The sequence below is a fragment of the Triticum urartu genome, chromosome 6A, assembly GCF_056163025.1.
Source record: "Triticum urartu cultivar PI428250 chromosome 6A, HENAU_Tu73, whole genome shotgun sequence".
Taxonomy (NCBI): domain Eukaryota; kingdom Viridiplantae; phylum Streptophyta; class Magnoliopsida; order Poales; family Poaceae; genus Triticum; species Triticum urartu.
The window spans coordinates 68527285-68544731 of NC_141878.1; the positions used below are offsets into that span (position 1 = coordinate 68527285).

The 17447-nt window shown below is 46.2% G+C and overlaps 1 protein-coding gene across 1 annotated transcript; it reads left to right on the forward strand.

The window, feature by feature from the left end:
* The first annotated feature begins 532 nt into the window (after nt 1–532).
* LOC125514889 (uncharacterized) lies at nt 533–5006 on the forward strand. Its single transcript, XM_048680258.2, has 8 exons — nt 533–1656; nt 2755–2788; nt 2917–3108; nt 3846–3935; nt 4022–4087; nt 4189–4280; nt 4375–4422; nt 4534–5006. The coding sequence occupies exons 1-8, from the start codon at nt 1265–1267 to the stop codon at nt 4649–4651; spliced, it is 1032 nt and encodes a 343-aa protein (XP_048536215.1). The 5' UTR covers nt 533–1264; the 3' UTR covers nt 4652–5006.
* The last annotated feature ends 12441 nt before the right edge of the window (nt 5007–17447 follow it).

Sequence of the window (17447 nt, forward strand, 5' to 3'; positions counted from 1 at the left end):
CGCAGGAGAGGACAGGACTGCGCTGCGAGAGCCACAGCACGGCACAGTCGCTGACCCTGGTCAATGACAAAAGCGGCTGCACTGTCCACAGCGACGGCCATGGCCATGGCGTCGGCGTCGGCGTCGGCGTTGGCCCCCCTCACAAGGAAAGGAAAGCCGGCCAGCTCGGCTGGGTTCGGTTTTACTTTACTTTGCCCCTCCTCCAAACCACGCACGCACACTGACAAGGTGACACCCCTCTCTCTCTCTCTCTCTACGGCCAGCTCAGCCAGCAACAGAGAGAGAGAGGGACAGGGTGGGGGTGTTCCGTTGATTCTCCTTGGCTTGATTGAGAAATGAGAGGTTCGGTTCATACTTACTACAGTGGATTTGTAATAAAGAAGACCAATTTTAGTTAACAATGGCATGTGCCGTGCCCCGTCCCATCTCATGGCGTACGCCCCGGTGAGGTGGGGTGCGTAGGAAGGATGAGGAGGATGGATGGATAAGCAAGCGCCGTAGATGCCCTCGCCGTCGACGCGTTCACGTATATATATCTACCCCACGAGGAAGAAGAACAAGATAGATCGATCTCATTCCCCTTCCCCTCCGCTCCGGTGCAAAGGAAAGGAAAGGGTGGAGGCAAGAAGCAAGGCATCTCATTCCCCCTAGCCAGCCCCACGCCTCGCCACCTTGCCGCCCCCTCCTCTCTTCTTCTTCCTCTTCACCTTTATCTTCTCCCCTCCCCCCGCGTCCAAGAATCTATCTCCCCTCCATTAATCCATCCCCTCCTCACATTCCCCTTCCTTGCGTGCGTACACCGTTTGGTGCTGGTACACAGATTGTTTGTTCGTTTCTTCCATGGTTGGTTGCTTCTTTGAGCGAGCGAGTGAGAACGACGAAGAGAGGAGGGCGGGGACAAGCCCGGCCAGGCACATCTATCCTGTGACCCCAAGCTTGGCATCTCCCCACACCCACGCCACACCCACACCCACACTGTTTCTTCTTCCCCTCCGCCGCCCTGCCCTCCCCCTGCATGCCACTCGCGTGCCGCCCCAGTCCGTTGGTTGGTTGCAACGACGCCTCCTCCCCCTGCAGCATTGTGCCCGCCCTTCGTCTTCTTTAGCCTGAGCCCGGACGCGCACAAGCAGAGCGCCGCTCTGCGACCCCGCATTGCCGCAAGAAACGCGCCGCAGAGATTGCGTCTCCTTCTTCTATCCGTAAGGCGGCAGCGCATGCCCGCCGGGACGGACTGACGGCGGCGGGGGGAGTGGCGGCGCGGGCGATGCGGTTCACGGCGGGGGGCTCGTCGACGCGGTCGTGGCAGCCCAAGCCGACGGCGGACACCACGGACCTGCGCTTCTGGCTGCGCTGGCGGGTGGCCGTGTGCGCGCTCTGGGTGCTCTGCTGCGTCGCCGCCGCCGCCTACCTCGTCTGGCGCCACGAGGGGCCGCGCGCGCACCGCCGCCCCGGCGCCGCCAAGCAGGACGCGGCCGCGCAAGGGCGGCGGCGCCCGGACGGGCTGCTCTACGACGACGAGGCGTGGCGGCCCTGCCTCCGCGACATCCACCCGGCCTGGCTGCTCGCCTACAGGCTCGTCTCCTTCTTCGTCCTCTTCAGCCTCCTCATCGTCATCGTCATCTCCGACGGCGGCAACATCTTCTACTACTACACCCAGTAAGCCTTCCTCCACTCCACTCACCCACCACCATCGGCATCATCTACCACTGCTTGCTCCTTTTTTTTACTCTGTTTCCGAAGAAAGATTTTTTTACTTGGGTGATGACTGGCCGTAGATGCAAAGTTGCATTAAAGGTTTATGCTTTGGCATTTCCCATTTGATTAAAATCCTTGAGGCTGTAAAATTGACTGGAGTGGCAGCCAGCAATGCATATGGTGTGCCCAGCAGCAACTTTGGCATCTGTTCTCTCTTGTTGTGAATTTCAATTTTATCTCTGGGGAAGGGAATAAAGGGAGGCTTCTTCTCATGATTACATCAACTACTGATCTTAGACATGTTTCCTCAATAAACTAAGAGCAGTGAGAATCTGCAACAAATTTCCTTGCATTCATATTGATCTTCTGTGCACAAGTGATGGCTGGCAGCAGTTTGCTAGTAGTACCTAGCTTCCACAGCAAGCCACTCCTCAACTGTTGGGTTTCATTTTCAGTTGTACATTTTTTTGGGTGTCAATGCATTTTAGAGTCAGTTTTATTCATGATGCGCTACTTCATTTTTAATATTTTGAAATTGCCTCTCACAGGACATGTTCTGTCAAGCACATCAGTGAAACCAATATTTTTCTTGGGGGCAGTGTTGATTTTCATTTTCACTGGTATTTATTTTGGGGCATCAATGCATTGTAGAGATAGTCTTGATGGATGCAGTGCTTCAATTTAATAATCAGTAAGGGCCTCATATACATGCTTTGTCAAGCACATTGAAGGAACAATCTTTTTTGTGCAGTACAATGTCACACAAGCAGGACAGTGCTGTGGGAATACCTGTTCCATTGAGGATTTCTGACACCAGATTAGCTTAGCAGCCCGCATTTTGATACCATTACTTTTCTGGGGGGCAAATCTCCAGTGTGCTTTTTTCTTTTCCTCCAAAGGAAAAGAAAATGTGGTGTGTAACTGGTTGGTAGCATCAAAGCTGTCTGCAAAGATGTGATACTACTTGCTGTTGTTGGTGTCTGTGACTCTGCTCTCAGTAAGCAGCATTTGTCCCTAGCTTGCACGTACTAAGTGGTTGTTCAACTGTCTATCACGCAGGTGGACCTTCATTCTGGTCACGGTTTACTTCGGGGTAAGCGAGAAATAGCCTGTCTCCTCACTGATTTCTTGGTGCACAATGATGAGCGTCCCCACGGCCTCTATCAGTGTCCTCACAGTCCTTATCTGAAGAGACTATATGCCGTTCTGTGATTTCCCCAGCTTGCGACGACGCTCTCGATCTACGGGTGCAGCAAGTTCGCCGCGTGCAATGCCGTCGCGGCGATGTCCGACGCCGAGCAGGGGCCCTACGCCGTCCACGGGGCCGCCCCGAAGCCGGTCGTCGACAGGGAGGACGACGGCACGAGGGAGGTCGCCGGGTTCTGGGGGTACCTGCTGCAGATCATCTATCAGGTAAAGGAGGTTTTTTCATGCCACCTATAACCTTTGAAATGTTTGGCCAACATGGAGCCCGTTTTCCAGATTTCATATTGGAGAGGGACATCTGCACTGACATCACATCTTCATTGCATTTGCATTTGCATTTGCATGGTGGGGTGGTCTCAGTTTTTGCTTTTCAGGTGCAATTATTAGTGCTCCTGGGTAGTTAACATCATGCACCAGAAACTAAAGTGTGCTTATAATGTGCTCTGCTGAATTGGATTCCTGTGCATCAAAGATGGGGATGTGACCACATACTAGCATCTTTGTCTGGCAGATCCTACATGAGCCACCTTCTTGGTTGTTGGGCTGGACCCAAATGCCCTATCTCTTAGTAGTTCCTTGCACCTGAAGGCCTTGCTTGATCACCTTTCTTTACCCCATATCTCAAGTGCAGGGCTGGCTTTTTTAGCTGTAGCATTAGGAATAAAGACAAAATTTTGTTTATTTTTCTCTGTTGATTTGCTAGGCCTGACTGTATCAGAATTATGTCTGGATATCTCTCTAGGCTTGGATAAATTATAGACCAGGGGTAGTGGATATTTCCACTGATAATAACCATAGTACAGCTTCCAGTAGTATTACAGTAGAAAAATGGGAGAAAAATATTACGACAAGTGATGTAATTGGCAACTTATGCAAGACAGTTGTTATCATTTTACTGCCAATTCACCAAACTATTATTCTGACGTCTCCATCTCTGTTGACAGACAAATGCAGGGGCCGTGATGCTTACAGACTGCGTCTTCTGGTTCATCATTTTCCCATTCCTCACCGTAAAAGATTACAGCATGAATTTTGTAAGTGTGTTTGTCAATTTCTTGGCTTTTGTATTGGTCATCTGATTGATGATAATCAGTTTGCTAACTTGATCCTTGTCTGACAGCTATTGATAGGAATGCACTCGGTCAACGCTGTTTTCTTGCTCGGCGAAGCATCGCTAAATAGCCTGGTAAGTGGATGAACACTCAACTTGATCACCAAAGCAGGTTGATGCATGGTTTTTACAGTTTACTCGCCGCATCTGATTTTAACTTCACACAACTTTTACAGCGCTTCCCGTGGTTCCGGATCGCGTATTTCTTCCTTTATACGGCGCTATACGTAGTTTTCCAGTGGATTGTTCATGCATCTACTCCAACCTGGTAAAATCGCCAGCTTCCATTCCCTCCCTAGAGCAAAATACTGTCTGCATATTATCTTTCTGTCACTGAACATATGTCATGTGAATTCTGGCAGGTGGCCCTACCCGTTCCTCGACCTCTCCTCTAATCTCGCGCCTCTGTGGTAATTCCATTTACCACCCTATAACAGCAATTATTTCCCTGCTTTGTTTGACGTAGATTTTATTAACTGAACTATGTTTGATCACAAGCTGAGCCTGAACTTATTCCATAGGTACTTTGCGGTCGCGTTCATGCAACTGCCCTGCTACTTGATCTTCAGACTGGTGATGAACCTGAAACACCACCTTCTCGCCAAGCATTTCCCGGATAGCATGGTCCTAGGATACTAGCATCCGTCAATGAACATCCATGCCGGTCTTCTTCCTTCGATCCTCCACGCAAAAAGGCGATGCGAATTGGCAGGAAGAATAACAACCGGACAATGGCGGCGTGGCAGTAGATTGTTTCTGAGAAGTCTTAGTTTCTTACGCACGCGCACGCGTCTCCTACAAAAAAAAAAGGGATAGGGGAGCGTGCATGTGCATTTACAGTGGTATAGTTTCGTGACCGTAAATCGGGGGGTCACGGATGGTCAGAAGAGTTTTTGCAGTAAGTTGGGAGTGAAAGGAGAAAAGCAAAGAAGAATGTGTACATATACCTACAGCTTGGTTGATTGGTTGGTGAAATGGAGATATTGTTGGTTAACTGATTTAGTGCTAGTATATAACTTGTTTTGTAGATCAGCTGTTTGGTCATCAATTTACCTGTGTGGATAATGTAATCGTCGCGGTTGCATGTTCATATATAAACCTATGGGCTGGAAATAGGCTCCTGATGGTGAGGACAAAGCTTTCTAGTTGTGAACTGGAAATGGAACGCTGGAAGCGAGGGCACGAGCTGCTTATATGTGTCGAAGTGATGTGCTTCTGTCTGTGATTTTACGTTCTTCTCGGAACAGACACGAAAATTATGCTTCTGTCTTCGATTTTACGGAACAGACACAAAAATCGGTTTGTTAAGAAGAATCTTGGGATGGAAAAGTTGGTGCCTTCCCGTCCAATTCTTGTAATATGCTCATCAGATTCAGATGGAGCTAGGTAGCAGTAACATGATTTTGGTATCGATTCCTTCTCCTTCCGGAAGCAGCGGCTATAGCTAGTTGATAGCACGATCGATCCATCATAGCCCGCGTTTGACAAAAAAGCTTCATCATCCATATGGATCTGACTCGACTAGCCCTAATGATGACGATGATGAATCGATCGACATCGATCAAAGGTGTGTGTGTGTGTGTTGCTGTAGTATTTTATTTACAATGTCGGCGGGAGGGTTCATCAGAATCGGATATGCATAGGCACTTCCTGTCCTCGCAAGAAGAAAAAGAGGAAAGATACTTGGGGCGGTTGGGATTTGGGGTGATTGCCCAATGTACAATACTGACGACTAATTAGTAGGTTCCTCTTTCTACTAATTAGTAGTAACATGTGGCAAAGCCAGCAGCTAGTCAGTGGTCACGCTTTGGATATGTAATTTCGCGCATTTGGTTGTGTGGAGAGACCAGCCAGGGCCGTAGCCGGCCAAAGGTTGCTTATCAACTAAATTGCTCTCGCTTAATAAATATTCACATCCGTCCCGTAATATAAAAGCGTTTCTGACACTGCACTAATGTAAGAAATACTTTTATGTTATGAGACAGATAGAGTATTTGATTAGGAAATGGATGTACTCGTATACGTAGGAAGTATCATGCATGGTGGTGATTACCATGATGACGCCCACAATCAGCTCGGCTCATCCATCTATAGGACTTGTAGGGCATGTGCGTGCACTAGTACTTTACTTTATAATTTTGGTACACTAGTACTACGTGTCTTGTTGATTGTTTAATTATTGAGCGGGCATCGACTGGGTTCTCTACGGCGGCCGATCGTTATGGTGCCTTTTTCTGTTGATCCCGAGGAAACGTGGTCGTTGGCGAACACTGCAAAGAGTACACGAGCCAAGCCTACCATACATGGTAGGACTGCTACGTAGCAGTAGAGGGAAAGGGAATACTTGTGGACACGCGTTCAAACTCTAATTCGCGCCATTCCTATCCCGATCCGGTTCAAAATTAACCTGCCCGCCTTTTACACGTTTTTTTGTTGTTGCGGGAACTGCCTTTTACACGTTGACATACTAAGAGCTCGCTTTGATTGGGGACCCTATGCGTGGGCCGGGTGATGATTGGACAAGATCCATCGCCTCGGCAACCGTTGGATGACGAACATTCAATCTTTGCGCGCCAGCTGCAACCCTGTGCAACAACGCCCCTATTATGCTTCGGTTCGAACCTTTCTTCTGCTCTTGCAACACACCATGTGCCACGACCGCGACAACCCTTTGCAATAGCACCATGTTGAGCTCCACCCTTTGCAACAAAACCCCAGTTGCCCCTCCGATTCCAACATTCTTCTTCCATTGCAACATGTCCTATGTTGTGACTACAACCGGATCATGTTGCAAACTCTGGGAAATATGACAATGTGGTGGTGTGGATTAGGTTTGGTGTGGTGCCAACCAAGAACACGTTGGCTGCTATGTGGGGAGATGACAATGAGCGCACGATCACAGTTGATCCAGCGGTTGCACATGCGACGGACGCTATGTGTGGATCAACCGGGTGAGCGCTAGTATATATTTTCCTTCTTATCATCATGAAAATTTTGGAAACACTACATTCTAACATAGTAATCCCATAAAATTCAAATGTGCATGGCATCGTGATCACATGTTTTCCCCCTATTCATGTATTCTTGGAACTATGCAAATTAAGTGTGCCCTAAAACTGTAGTACTAGTTTAGGAGTGGTTGCCTTGCCTCCAAGCATGGGGTAGTATATTAAGAAACTTAGCAAGGTGGAATGAGGATTAAGAATCCCTTTAGGGCAGCACACGAGTAGAGTCAGCAATGCACGTTTGGCGGCGACAAGGGGAAAACAACAAAATGTTTTCATTACTCCCTCCATCTAATCAACGGGTGAAGCACTCTTCCAAATAAGCAACGTATCAGAATTCACTAGTCAACAACCACCAAAGAAGCAACCAAAATTCAACACTTAACAACCAGGACGCTACATACAACCCTAGCTCGACCCTTTTACAACGAGACTAATCAACCACCTAAAATCCAAGGCATCAAAATTAAACGTTATCTCTTCCTTCTGGTATCCTAACTAACTTATGCAAGGCAGGTCGACCTAGCTATAGCAAGCCAAAGTGGCATGTCATCAGAAGGTTAGCCATCACTCTCCATAAATAAAGGACAAAGCAAAATCTGAAAAACAAAATAAAGGAACAATATCAAGAAAAGAAGAAGAGAAAAAGGCAAAAGGCTTGTGTCAGCTGCGCTCTACTCACTCGGCAATCATCATGGTACCAATACGAATTAACTATAGTTGGAGGTGTGGTTAGTGAACGTAAAACATGAAGACCGCAGGTGACTGGCTAAACACGCACCATGCATACGTGACAAAACCAAAGCAAAAGATCCCATGAATCACCCTGCACCTATAGGATCCATGTTTGGTATATACTCGAGCCAAACACACGTGGATTAGGCAGCATTTTCTATGGAAAACTATAGGATCGACGATGCCTGGGTATCTCTGTGTGGCCTGTTGTCGGTTGTCGATGAACTAATAGGATTTTGGTAGTAGGTGCAATATGCACGCAGATGAGCGACTGGAATATTTCGATGGAATGGTATATCAGCATCCAACAACGAACACGGTCCTTCCTGCGTGCTGGGGCAAAAGAGGAGAATTTCCTGTGGTGCGGGATACTCTACTGGAAGCATCGTCAGCACGGAAGAGCTTTCATGGTGGCCTTGCCCGTATGCCATGGAAACGGAACGAACATTGGCAGCTTCTCACATCAATGGCCCACCATCAACATAGAGAGATAGAGAGAAAGTAGTCCTGCGCAACAGTGCACAGTGAGTCGGTCACATGCTTTGTTTTGTTTCTAGACGTGAAGGAGATGGACAAGGTCACAAGGAAGGTGAGGGAGACAGTGTCGTGTCGCGGTCGTTGTCCTAACAGCTAGACGGGCCATGCAAGCAGTTCAGTAGAGTAAGCTTTGTGTGTGCACGAGGCTGGTCATAGTGGGGAGTAATTTAGACTAGTGTCATGCATATGGCACTAGTTTAAATTACTACCTTCATAGTGCAAAGTAACATAGTAATAGTGTCATAGATTGCTTCATTTATTAGCTTATAGACTCAATATTTCTTGAGAAGCGCTATGTGATGGTAACATAAGGCTGCCCGTAATGGGAGTATCATAGGTAGTATCATGCATGCCAATTAAGCAATTTGGATGAGGTGGCATAGAATTAAATGAAGAAAAAGAGGCTTGAGTATCATATCATGATACCGTATCATATTAAATGATGTGCTACTTTGTGTCATGCATGGCATTAAATGTAGTCATCTATGATACCAACATATGATACTATGCATTAGGGATGTAGTATCATAGACTAATATCATATGCATGATACTAGTATATGATACTCCCCATTACAACCAGCCTAATATGTTACTCCAAACACCTCTTTTCTCATTAACTAGATGCACTGGTAGAAAAAGGGCCTATAGTCCCGGTTCGTAAGGGCCTTTAGTCCCGGTTCAGAACCGGGACTAAAGTGTCGGTACTAATACCTCCCCCCTTTAGTCCCGGTTCAATCCAGAACCGGGACTAAAGGCCCTCCACGTGGGCAGTGCGTAGAGCTCAGTCAGGAGACCCTTTGGTCCCGGTTGGTGGCACCAACCGGGACCAATAGGCATCCACGCGTCAGCACTTCTGTGGCTGGGTTTTTTATTTTTTTTTGAAAGGGGGGGGGATGGGGGTTTTGGGGGGTTAATTTAGGTGTTTCATATATTGTGTTAGCTAGTTATAATTAATAGAGAGAAGTGTCCTCTGTTATGTCCGTGCTTGGTCGACGCTATGTACTATACATACGTATATAGAGAGGACTAAACACGCTAGCTAGCTAGTAAGCAAGCGAAGGAAACAGAAGATCGTCATGAACATATATGCATATATACAGAGAGAAGTGATATCGACCACCTCTCCTTTTCCGAGAGATTGGTCGAACAACAAGTTCTCGTATATCTATCTGACACTACCGGCTACATATATACAATAATTATCTCTTACAAATATAATCATACGGACTCAGGGTCCACATAGAATTCTCCGTCTTCAGGGATCACGTGGTCAAGAAAGAATGCCGCCAATTCCTCTTGAATTCCTCGCATGCGAGCTGGTGCTAAGAGTTCATCCCGCTTCCGAAACATCTAATTTAAAGAAGGGAGTCAATACATATATATATATATATATATATATATGAATGAATGAAACTCAACACAAATGATGGTAATAAAATAAAATTGTGAATGTTGTTATTTACGTACTTCATATTGTTCGTCAGTGTAGCCCCGCTCACAGGTCGTGTGGCGGATGGACTCGCAAACATAGTATCCACAGAAATCATTCCCTTGTTGCTGCCACAAGCACTTTACAAGAAATAGAGGTTAATCAAACTGATAAGCAAGAATGCCAAATGGTATTGATGAAACTAGCGCTTGAATGACTAGTAGATGCGCTTAAAATGCTACTATAGCTAGTACTTACTTTCGGGTGTCTAAATTGCAGCTCCTTCGGCAGTCCCGGAGCTTTTCTGGTGAATTTTCTCCAAACCCTGCCGGACAAAGAAAACAATTACTTGATATATCAGGAAATGAACAAAGTTGTTGATATGGTGGATAATGATCGATTTAACTTACTTCTCGAGTATTTGAGTCATGTCTGCATAGTCCTTGGGATCTTTTCGTCTTGGGTCTAAGACGGTTACTAGTCCCTGCTCAAGCTTAATATGTAGGAGAATATAGTGGAAACTGCACACGCATGCATAACTCATCAATTACATTACTATAACCTTGACTAATATATAAGGGAAACCGAATACGCACAAGACAGTAACACTCACTTGAAGTTGTAAGGAAAGAGTATTATATCTTTGTTTTGATTTATTATCAACGATTCTAGCATGCTGGCCTCGGTTTCTGCGGCATGAAATTTAACCTGAGTTGCATCTATGAGATATGTGTTAATGAACCCAATATCACCGACTTGTCTTTTCTTCAATTCGACGATCTCAATCTGCATAATATAGTGAGGATGATTATAAATACATGCAATGAAAGAGCTGAGCTATATGGAGAGACTTAATGACAGAAGTAGTAGTACTTACAGACAGTAGCAGGTGACCGTTGCTTTATCGAGGGCCAATTGATTGAAAAACTGATAGAACTCCTCAAATGGAACAGGAAACAGATCAATTCCAACGAGGTCATGCTCCTTTTTAACTTTCAAATACAAAGTACTCCTCCCCCCAGAGTCTCTGTAGATTTTCAAGTACCAATCATGCAATCTTCGCATCATCGTTGATAGAGATCTTTCATCTTTGACGAGAGGCTTCCCGTACTCGTATCTTTGTATCTGCACGTCCATGGGTTCATAATGTACTTCGTCGGGCAGGTAATTTGCAAGATTGCTATAACCGGGCACCATCCTCGGATCATTATCGACGTTGTGGCTAGGCACCTTGAGCGGGGGGCACGATTGCTTCGCTTGTTCGCCGAGCTGGGCAATTTGTTTCCCAGCTCGTCGTTCTTTCAGCCTTTGATCACTGACAGTACTTCCCGACCGCTCCGCTTCGGCAAATTCCTTTCCAATAATGCGGTCATAGTTTCCTTTCGGCGGATCAGACTTCGGTGGTTTTGTCAGGGCAGCCAGAGTGCGCTTCACTTTCACCCGATCTACCTTCTCCTCCGGAGGTGGATGTTTCTTTGCTTTCACCCCTTCAAAGAATTTCTTCACTTCTTCTCGCGCGATCTCGGCGTTCTCCTCCTGGGTCCTCTCGTATGGTAACTTCTCTGGAGTCTTCAGAGAAGGACCGAATCTGTATGTCCTCCCGCCTCTGGTTGTACTGCTAGACGCCGACCGAGCAGACGTAGCGGTTGTCTTCTTTACTTGCTTAAGCGGCGGAGGAGAAGGACTACGACGCGCCGGAGCAGCTGGAGCGGCGGCAGGTCTCTTCCGCCCTTGCTGACGAGGCGGAGAAGGAGGAGGCTGGCTGCTCGGGCGCGTCGGCGCAGGCGGAGAAGGAGACGGAGTGCCGCCGCGCGCCGGAGAAGGAGCCGGCCGAGGGCCCTGATCGTCACTCGCCGGAGGAGGAGGAGGCGGTGGAGGCGGAGTGCCCTGACTCGCCGGAGGAGGAGGAGGAGGCGGAGGCGTCCAGTTCGGAAGGTTGATGAGCTCCTTCCGCCATAGGCATGGAGTCTTCAAAGCAGACCCCAGCCGAGTCTCCTCTTCACCGGTAGGGTGGTCAAGCTGGAGGTCCTCAAATCCCTCCGTTATCTCATCCACCATCACCCTAGCATATCCTTCTGGAATCGGCCGGCAGTGAAAAGTTGCACCGGGTTCAGTAGGATAAACAGAGCCAACAGCCGCCTTGACCTTCAAATTCATCCATTGCGTCATAAGGTGGCAATTTTGAGACTCCGTGATAGCATCCACGGGATAGCTGGCAGGAGCCGTCAAGGCATGCTCCGGCTGAAGCAGCTCGGTGGAAGCCACGCTGCTTCTGCGCTGAGATGGCGGGGTAGCTTCGGGGGAGGCTTCGGCAGTACGTTTGTTGCGATTTGCTTCTCGTTCCTCTATCGCGTCTACCCTTGCTTGCAGCACTTGCATTTGGGTCTGCTGCACTTTTTTCCTCCTCTCATGGGATTTGTAACCGCCTGCGTCCGGAAACCCAACCTTCCACGGAATGGAGCCTGGCGTGCCTCGTGTCCGTCCAGGGTGCTCAGGATTCCCGAGGGCCATTGTGAGCTCGTCGTTCTCTCTGTCTGGAAAGAACGTCCCTTCCTGCGCTGCTTCGATATACTGCTTAAGCTTACTGACTGGTATGTCCATTTGATCGTTCGTCCAAATGCACTTCCCTGTTACAGGGTCCAGTGTTCCGCCAGCCCTGAGGAACCAAGTCCGGCAACGGTCTGGCCAGTTAATTGTCTCTGGTTCGATCCCTTTATGAACCAGATCATTCTCAGTCTTGGACCACTTAGGCTGGGCTACGAGGTAGCCACCTGACCCCGTGCGATGGTGAAGCTTCTTCTTCGCCGCATTTTGCTTGTTTGTCGCCGACATCTTCTTACTCTTTTCCGATGTCTTGTGGGCCACAAATGCGGGCCAGTGATTTTTGATATTCTCATATCTACCCTTAAATTCTGGTGTCTCATTATTTTCGACAAACTTATTCAGCTCTTTCTTCCACCTCCTGAATAGTTCTGCCATCCTCTTCAGAGCAAAAGACTTGATTAATTTCTCTTTAACTAGGTTCTCTGGATTATCCTCAGGCGGTAGGGTGAAATTTGACTTCAGCTCAGTCCAAAGATCATTTTTCTGCATATCATTGACATAAGAGACCTCAGGGTCTTCTGTAGCTGGCTTAAACCATTGCTGGATGCTTATCGGGATCTTGTCCCTAACCAGAACCCCGCACTGAGCAACAAATGCGCTCTTTGTCCGGAGGGGTTCAATAGGTTGGCCGTCGGGCGCGATTGCTATGATCTCAAACTTTTCATCCGAGCTCAACTTTTTCTTCGGGCCTCGTCTCTTTACCGAAGTTGTGCTCGATCCGGAGGGCTAGAAAAAAGAACAAAGACTTAATTAATATGTGTACATACCAAAACAATGAATGCATCAATCAGCTAGTCAGCATAGGCTTAACTAATATATATACCTGGCCGGACTCGGTTCGGTCACCGGAGCCGTCCTCATGTTCTTCTTCTTGCACCGGCATTAGGTCACCGTAGCCAGCTTGTTCACCCTCTCCTTTCAGACCATCGGTTTCGTTGAGAAACAACGAGATGGCATCACTTCCTTCTGCGATTATGTCCCTCAACAACGCTTCTTTTGTTGCTTCGTCTAGGGCGGTGTCCATAGTTTCTACAAATATTTACAACATGGCAATTATTATTCAAACATGATAGATGGATATATTAGTGCCAAACGTAGAACTAGCTACCTAATCATAGTAAGCTATCGGAGGGGGTATATATCGACAACGACGACACTACATCTATGTCCCTCGACGACCCTCGTTCCCGATAAAAAAAAGAGGAAGAAGAAGAAAAATAAGAGGAGAAGAAAGAATAGAGGAGAAGATCTCCTCTATTCTTTCTTCTCCTCTTTTTTTCTTCTTCCTCTTCTTTTTTTATCCTCTTCTTCCTCTCATGTTCGATAGGATCGCCGAGGGGTCGGGAGGTTGCGTAGTGTCTCAGGATTCAACAAAACCATGTCTTCATCATTAGGCGAAAGTAACATGTGCATGATGGTACGAAGCTCTTCAAAGTTGTTCTGGAACGGACTCCCAGATAGGATAATCCGCCTTTTGGTACAAAGTTCAGCAAGAGCCTTCCGAATATCGCTATTTTCTCTTTTTTTTCTCCTCTTTTTTTTCTTCTTTTTTTTCTTCGACACGTGGGGGGGTCGAGAACGCCGGACATTCATGAGAGAGGCGAGGAAGAAGGGGAAGAAGAGGGAGAAGAAGAGGAGAGGAAGAAGAGGAAGTCTTCTCCTCTATTCTTTCTTCTCTTCTTTCTTCTCTTTTCTTTCTTCTTCTCTATTCCGAATATCGCTATTTGGGCAGCCTGGCGGCGGGGGCAACTGGCTAGGGAGGCGAGGGAGATGTGAAATTTTCACAAGTCCTGGTTATATAGCAAGGGCATTGGTCCCGATTCGTGGCTCCAACCGGGACCAATGCCACCCTTTAGTCCCGGTTGGTGCCACGAACCGGGACCAAAGGCCAATTTTCAGCAGCCCAAAGGGCGGGAAGCGAAGCCCATTGGTCCCGGTTGGTGGCACCAACCGGGACTAAAGGGGGGCAATGGTCACGGCTGGTGCCACCAACCGGGACCAATGCCACCTTTAGTCCCGGTTGGTGCCACCAACCGGGACCAATACCCTTGTGCTGCCCCGCGCCCATAAGTTTAGTCCCACATCGCTAGTTGACAGCGCCCAACACCAGTTTATAAGGTCTGCTGCCTCCTCCCTCTCGAACTCCTCTGAACAGCAGGCCTATGGACCTAATTTGACACTGCTTTGCCTGTGGGCCTATTGGGCCTTCTGCGGGCCTGAATCCTGGCCCATGTAGGGTTTCTAGTCGTATTCAGGTCGTGGAGGCCCAGTAGGTGGCATTTTTTTGGTTTTTTCTTTTTTATTTCTATATTTTTTTGGTTTTTTATTTTTTTATTTCTACTTAAAACTAAATACTTACAGTTTTTTAGTGATTTCTTTTTGCTTTTAGGTCACAAAAATTATAAACTTTCTGTTAGTGCCATTAGTTTTAAATTTTAGATAGTTTAAATTTGAATTTTTAAAAATTTGTGTGAATCACTAGTTTATGAATAACTTTACTATAAAATTAGATTTTTTTTCTATTTATTTTTTATTTCTACTTAAAACTAAATACTTACAGTTTTTTAGTGATTTCTTTTTGCTTTTAGGTCACAAAAATTATAAACTTTCTGTTAGTGCCATTAGTTTTAAATTTTAAATAGTTCAAATTTGAATTTTTAAAAATTTGTGTGAATCACTAGTTTATGAATAACTTTACTATAAAATTAGAATTTTTTTGTATTTATTTTTTATTTCTACTTAAAACTAAATACTTACAGTTTTTTAGTGATTTCTTTTTGCTTTTAGGTCACAAAAATTATAAACTTTCTGTTAGTGCCATTAGTTTTAAATTTTAAATAGTTTAAATTTCAATTTTTAAAAATTTGTGTGAATCACTAGTTTATGAATAACTTTACTATAAAATTAGAATTTTTTTCTTCTTTGCTATTTATTTTTTATTTATACTTACAATTAAATACTTATAGTTTTGTAGTTCATTCTGTTTGCTATTAATTCATTCTTTGAGCTAAATGACTCTGAAATTGGAAAGCATTTCAAAATGAACTCTGAAAAGGTTGAAAGTTGGCATGGTCTCATCATTTCACCCACATAGCATGTTCCAAAAAGTAGAGAGGGTTACGACAAAAACTTGATGCACTTCGTGTACAAAATGGACAATCACTTTCGAAGTATCAAAGTTTCGAACCATAAGACATGAAAGCATTTCAAATGAACTCTGAAAAAGTTGAAAGTTGGGATGGTATCATAATTTCACCCACATAGCATTTGCTTATTGCGGGAGAAAGTCTTCACTTTTTCTTCGCTTGTGTCATTTGCTTATTGCGCCGTAACCATGGATAATCTTCATTATTTATCAGGATGCTTGGGTCAGCCTTGACATTGAAGGGAGGAATTTCATGAAACTTTTCATAATCTTCAGACATGTCTGTCTTGCCGTCCACTCCCAGGATGTCCCTTTTTTCTTAAAGAACTATGTGGCGCTTTGGCTCATCGTATGATGTATTCGCTTCCTTATCTTTTCTTTTTCTCGGTTTGGTAGACATGTCCTTCACATAGATAACCTGTGCCACATCATTGGCTAGGACGAACGGTTCGTCAGTGTACCCAAGATTTTTCAGATCCACTGTTGTCATTCCGTACTGTGGGTCTACCTGTACCCCGCCGCCTAACAGATTGACCCATTTGCACTTAAACAAAGGGACCTTAAAATCAGGTCCGTAGTCAAGTTCCCATATGTCCACTATGTAACCATAATATGTGTCCTTTCCGCTCTCGGTTGCTGCATCAAAGCGGACACCGCTGTTTTGGTTGGTGCTCTTTTGATCTTGGGCGATCGTGTAAAATGTATTCCCATTTATCTCGTATCCTTTGTAAGTCAATACAGTCAAAGATGGTCCCCTGGACAACAAGTACAACTCATCACAAATAGTGTTGTCACCTCTGAGACGTGTTTCCAACCAACTGCTGAAAGTCCTGATGTGTTCACATGTAATCCAGTCGTCGCACTGCTCCGGGTGTTTGGAGCGCAGACTGTTCTTGTGTTCATCGACATACGGGGTCACCAAGGTAGAGTTCTGTAGAACTGTGTAGTGTGCTTGAGACCAAGAATATCCGTCCCTGCATATTATTGAGTCTCTTCCCAGAGTGCCTTTTCCAGTCAGTCTCCCCTCATACCGCGATTTAGGGAGACCTATCTTGTTAAGGCCAGGAATGAAGTCAACACAAAACCCGATAACATCCTCTGTTTGATGGCCCATGGAGATGCTTCCTTCTGGCCTAGCGCGGTTACGGACATATTTCTTTAGGACTCCCATGAACCTCTCAAAAGGGAACATATTGTGTAGAAATACGGGCCCCAGGATGACAATCTCGTCGACTAGATGAACTAGGACGTGCGTCATGATATTGAAGAAGGATGGTGGGAACACCAGCTCGAAACTGACAAGACATTGCGCCACATCACTCCTTAGCCTTGGTACGATTTCTGGATCGATCACCTTCTGAGAGATTGCATTGAGGAATGCACATAGCTTCACAATGGCTAATCGAACGTTTTCCGGTAGAAGCCCCCTCAATGCAACCGGAAGCAGTTGTGTCATAATCACGTGGCAGTCATGAGACTTTAGGTTCTGAAACTTTTTCTCTGGCATATTTATTATTTCCTTTATATTCGACGAGAAGCCAGTCGTGACCTTCATACTGAGCAGGCATTCAAAGAAGATTTCTTTCTCTTCTTTCATAAGAGCGTAGCTGGCAGGACCTTTATACTGCTTTGGAGGCATGCCGTCTTTTTCGTGCAAACGTTGCAAGTCCTCTCGTGCCTCGGGTGTATCTTTTGTCTTCCCATACACGCCCAAGAAGCCTAGCAGGTTCACGCAAAGGTTCTTCGTCACGTGCATCACGTCGATTGAGGAGCGGACCTCTAGGTCTTTCCAGTAGGGTAGGTCCCAAAATATAGATTTCTTCTTCCACATGGGTGCGTGTCCCTCAGCGTCATTCGGAACAGCTAGTCCACCGGGACCCTTTCCAAAGATTACGTAGTGTAAATCATTGACCATAGCAAGCACGTGAACACCGGTGTGCATGGCGGGCTTCTTCCGGTGATCTGCCTCGTCTTTGAA

What these genes read in the sequence shown, in the direction of transcription:
- LOC125514889 (XM_048680258.2), top strand. Translation starts at nt 1,265, where the DNA reads ATGCGGTTCACGGCGGGGGGCTCGTCGACGCGGTCGTGGCAGCCCAAG. An exon ending in TGGTCACGGTTTACTTCGGG is followed by an intron (nt 2,789 to 2,916) that starts GTAAGCGAGAAA and finishes TGATTTCCCCAG; the next exon opens with CTTGCGACGACGCTCTCGAT. An exon ending in TGCTGCAGATCATCTATCAG is followed by an intron (nt 3,109 to 3,845) that starts GTAAAGGAGGTT and finishes CTCTGTTGACAG; the next exon opens with ACAAATGCAGGGGCCGTGAT.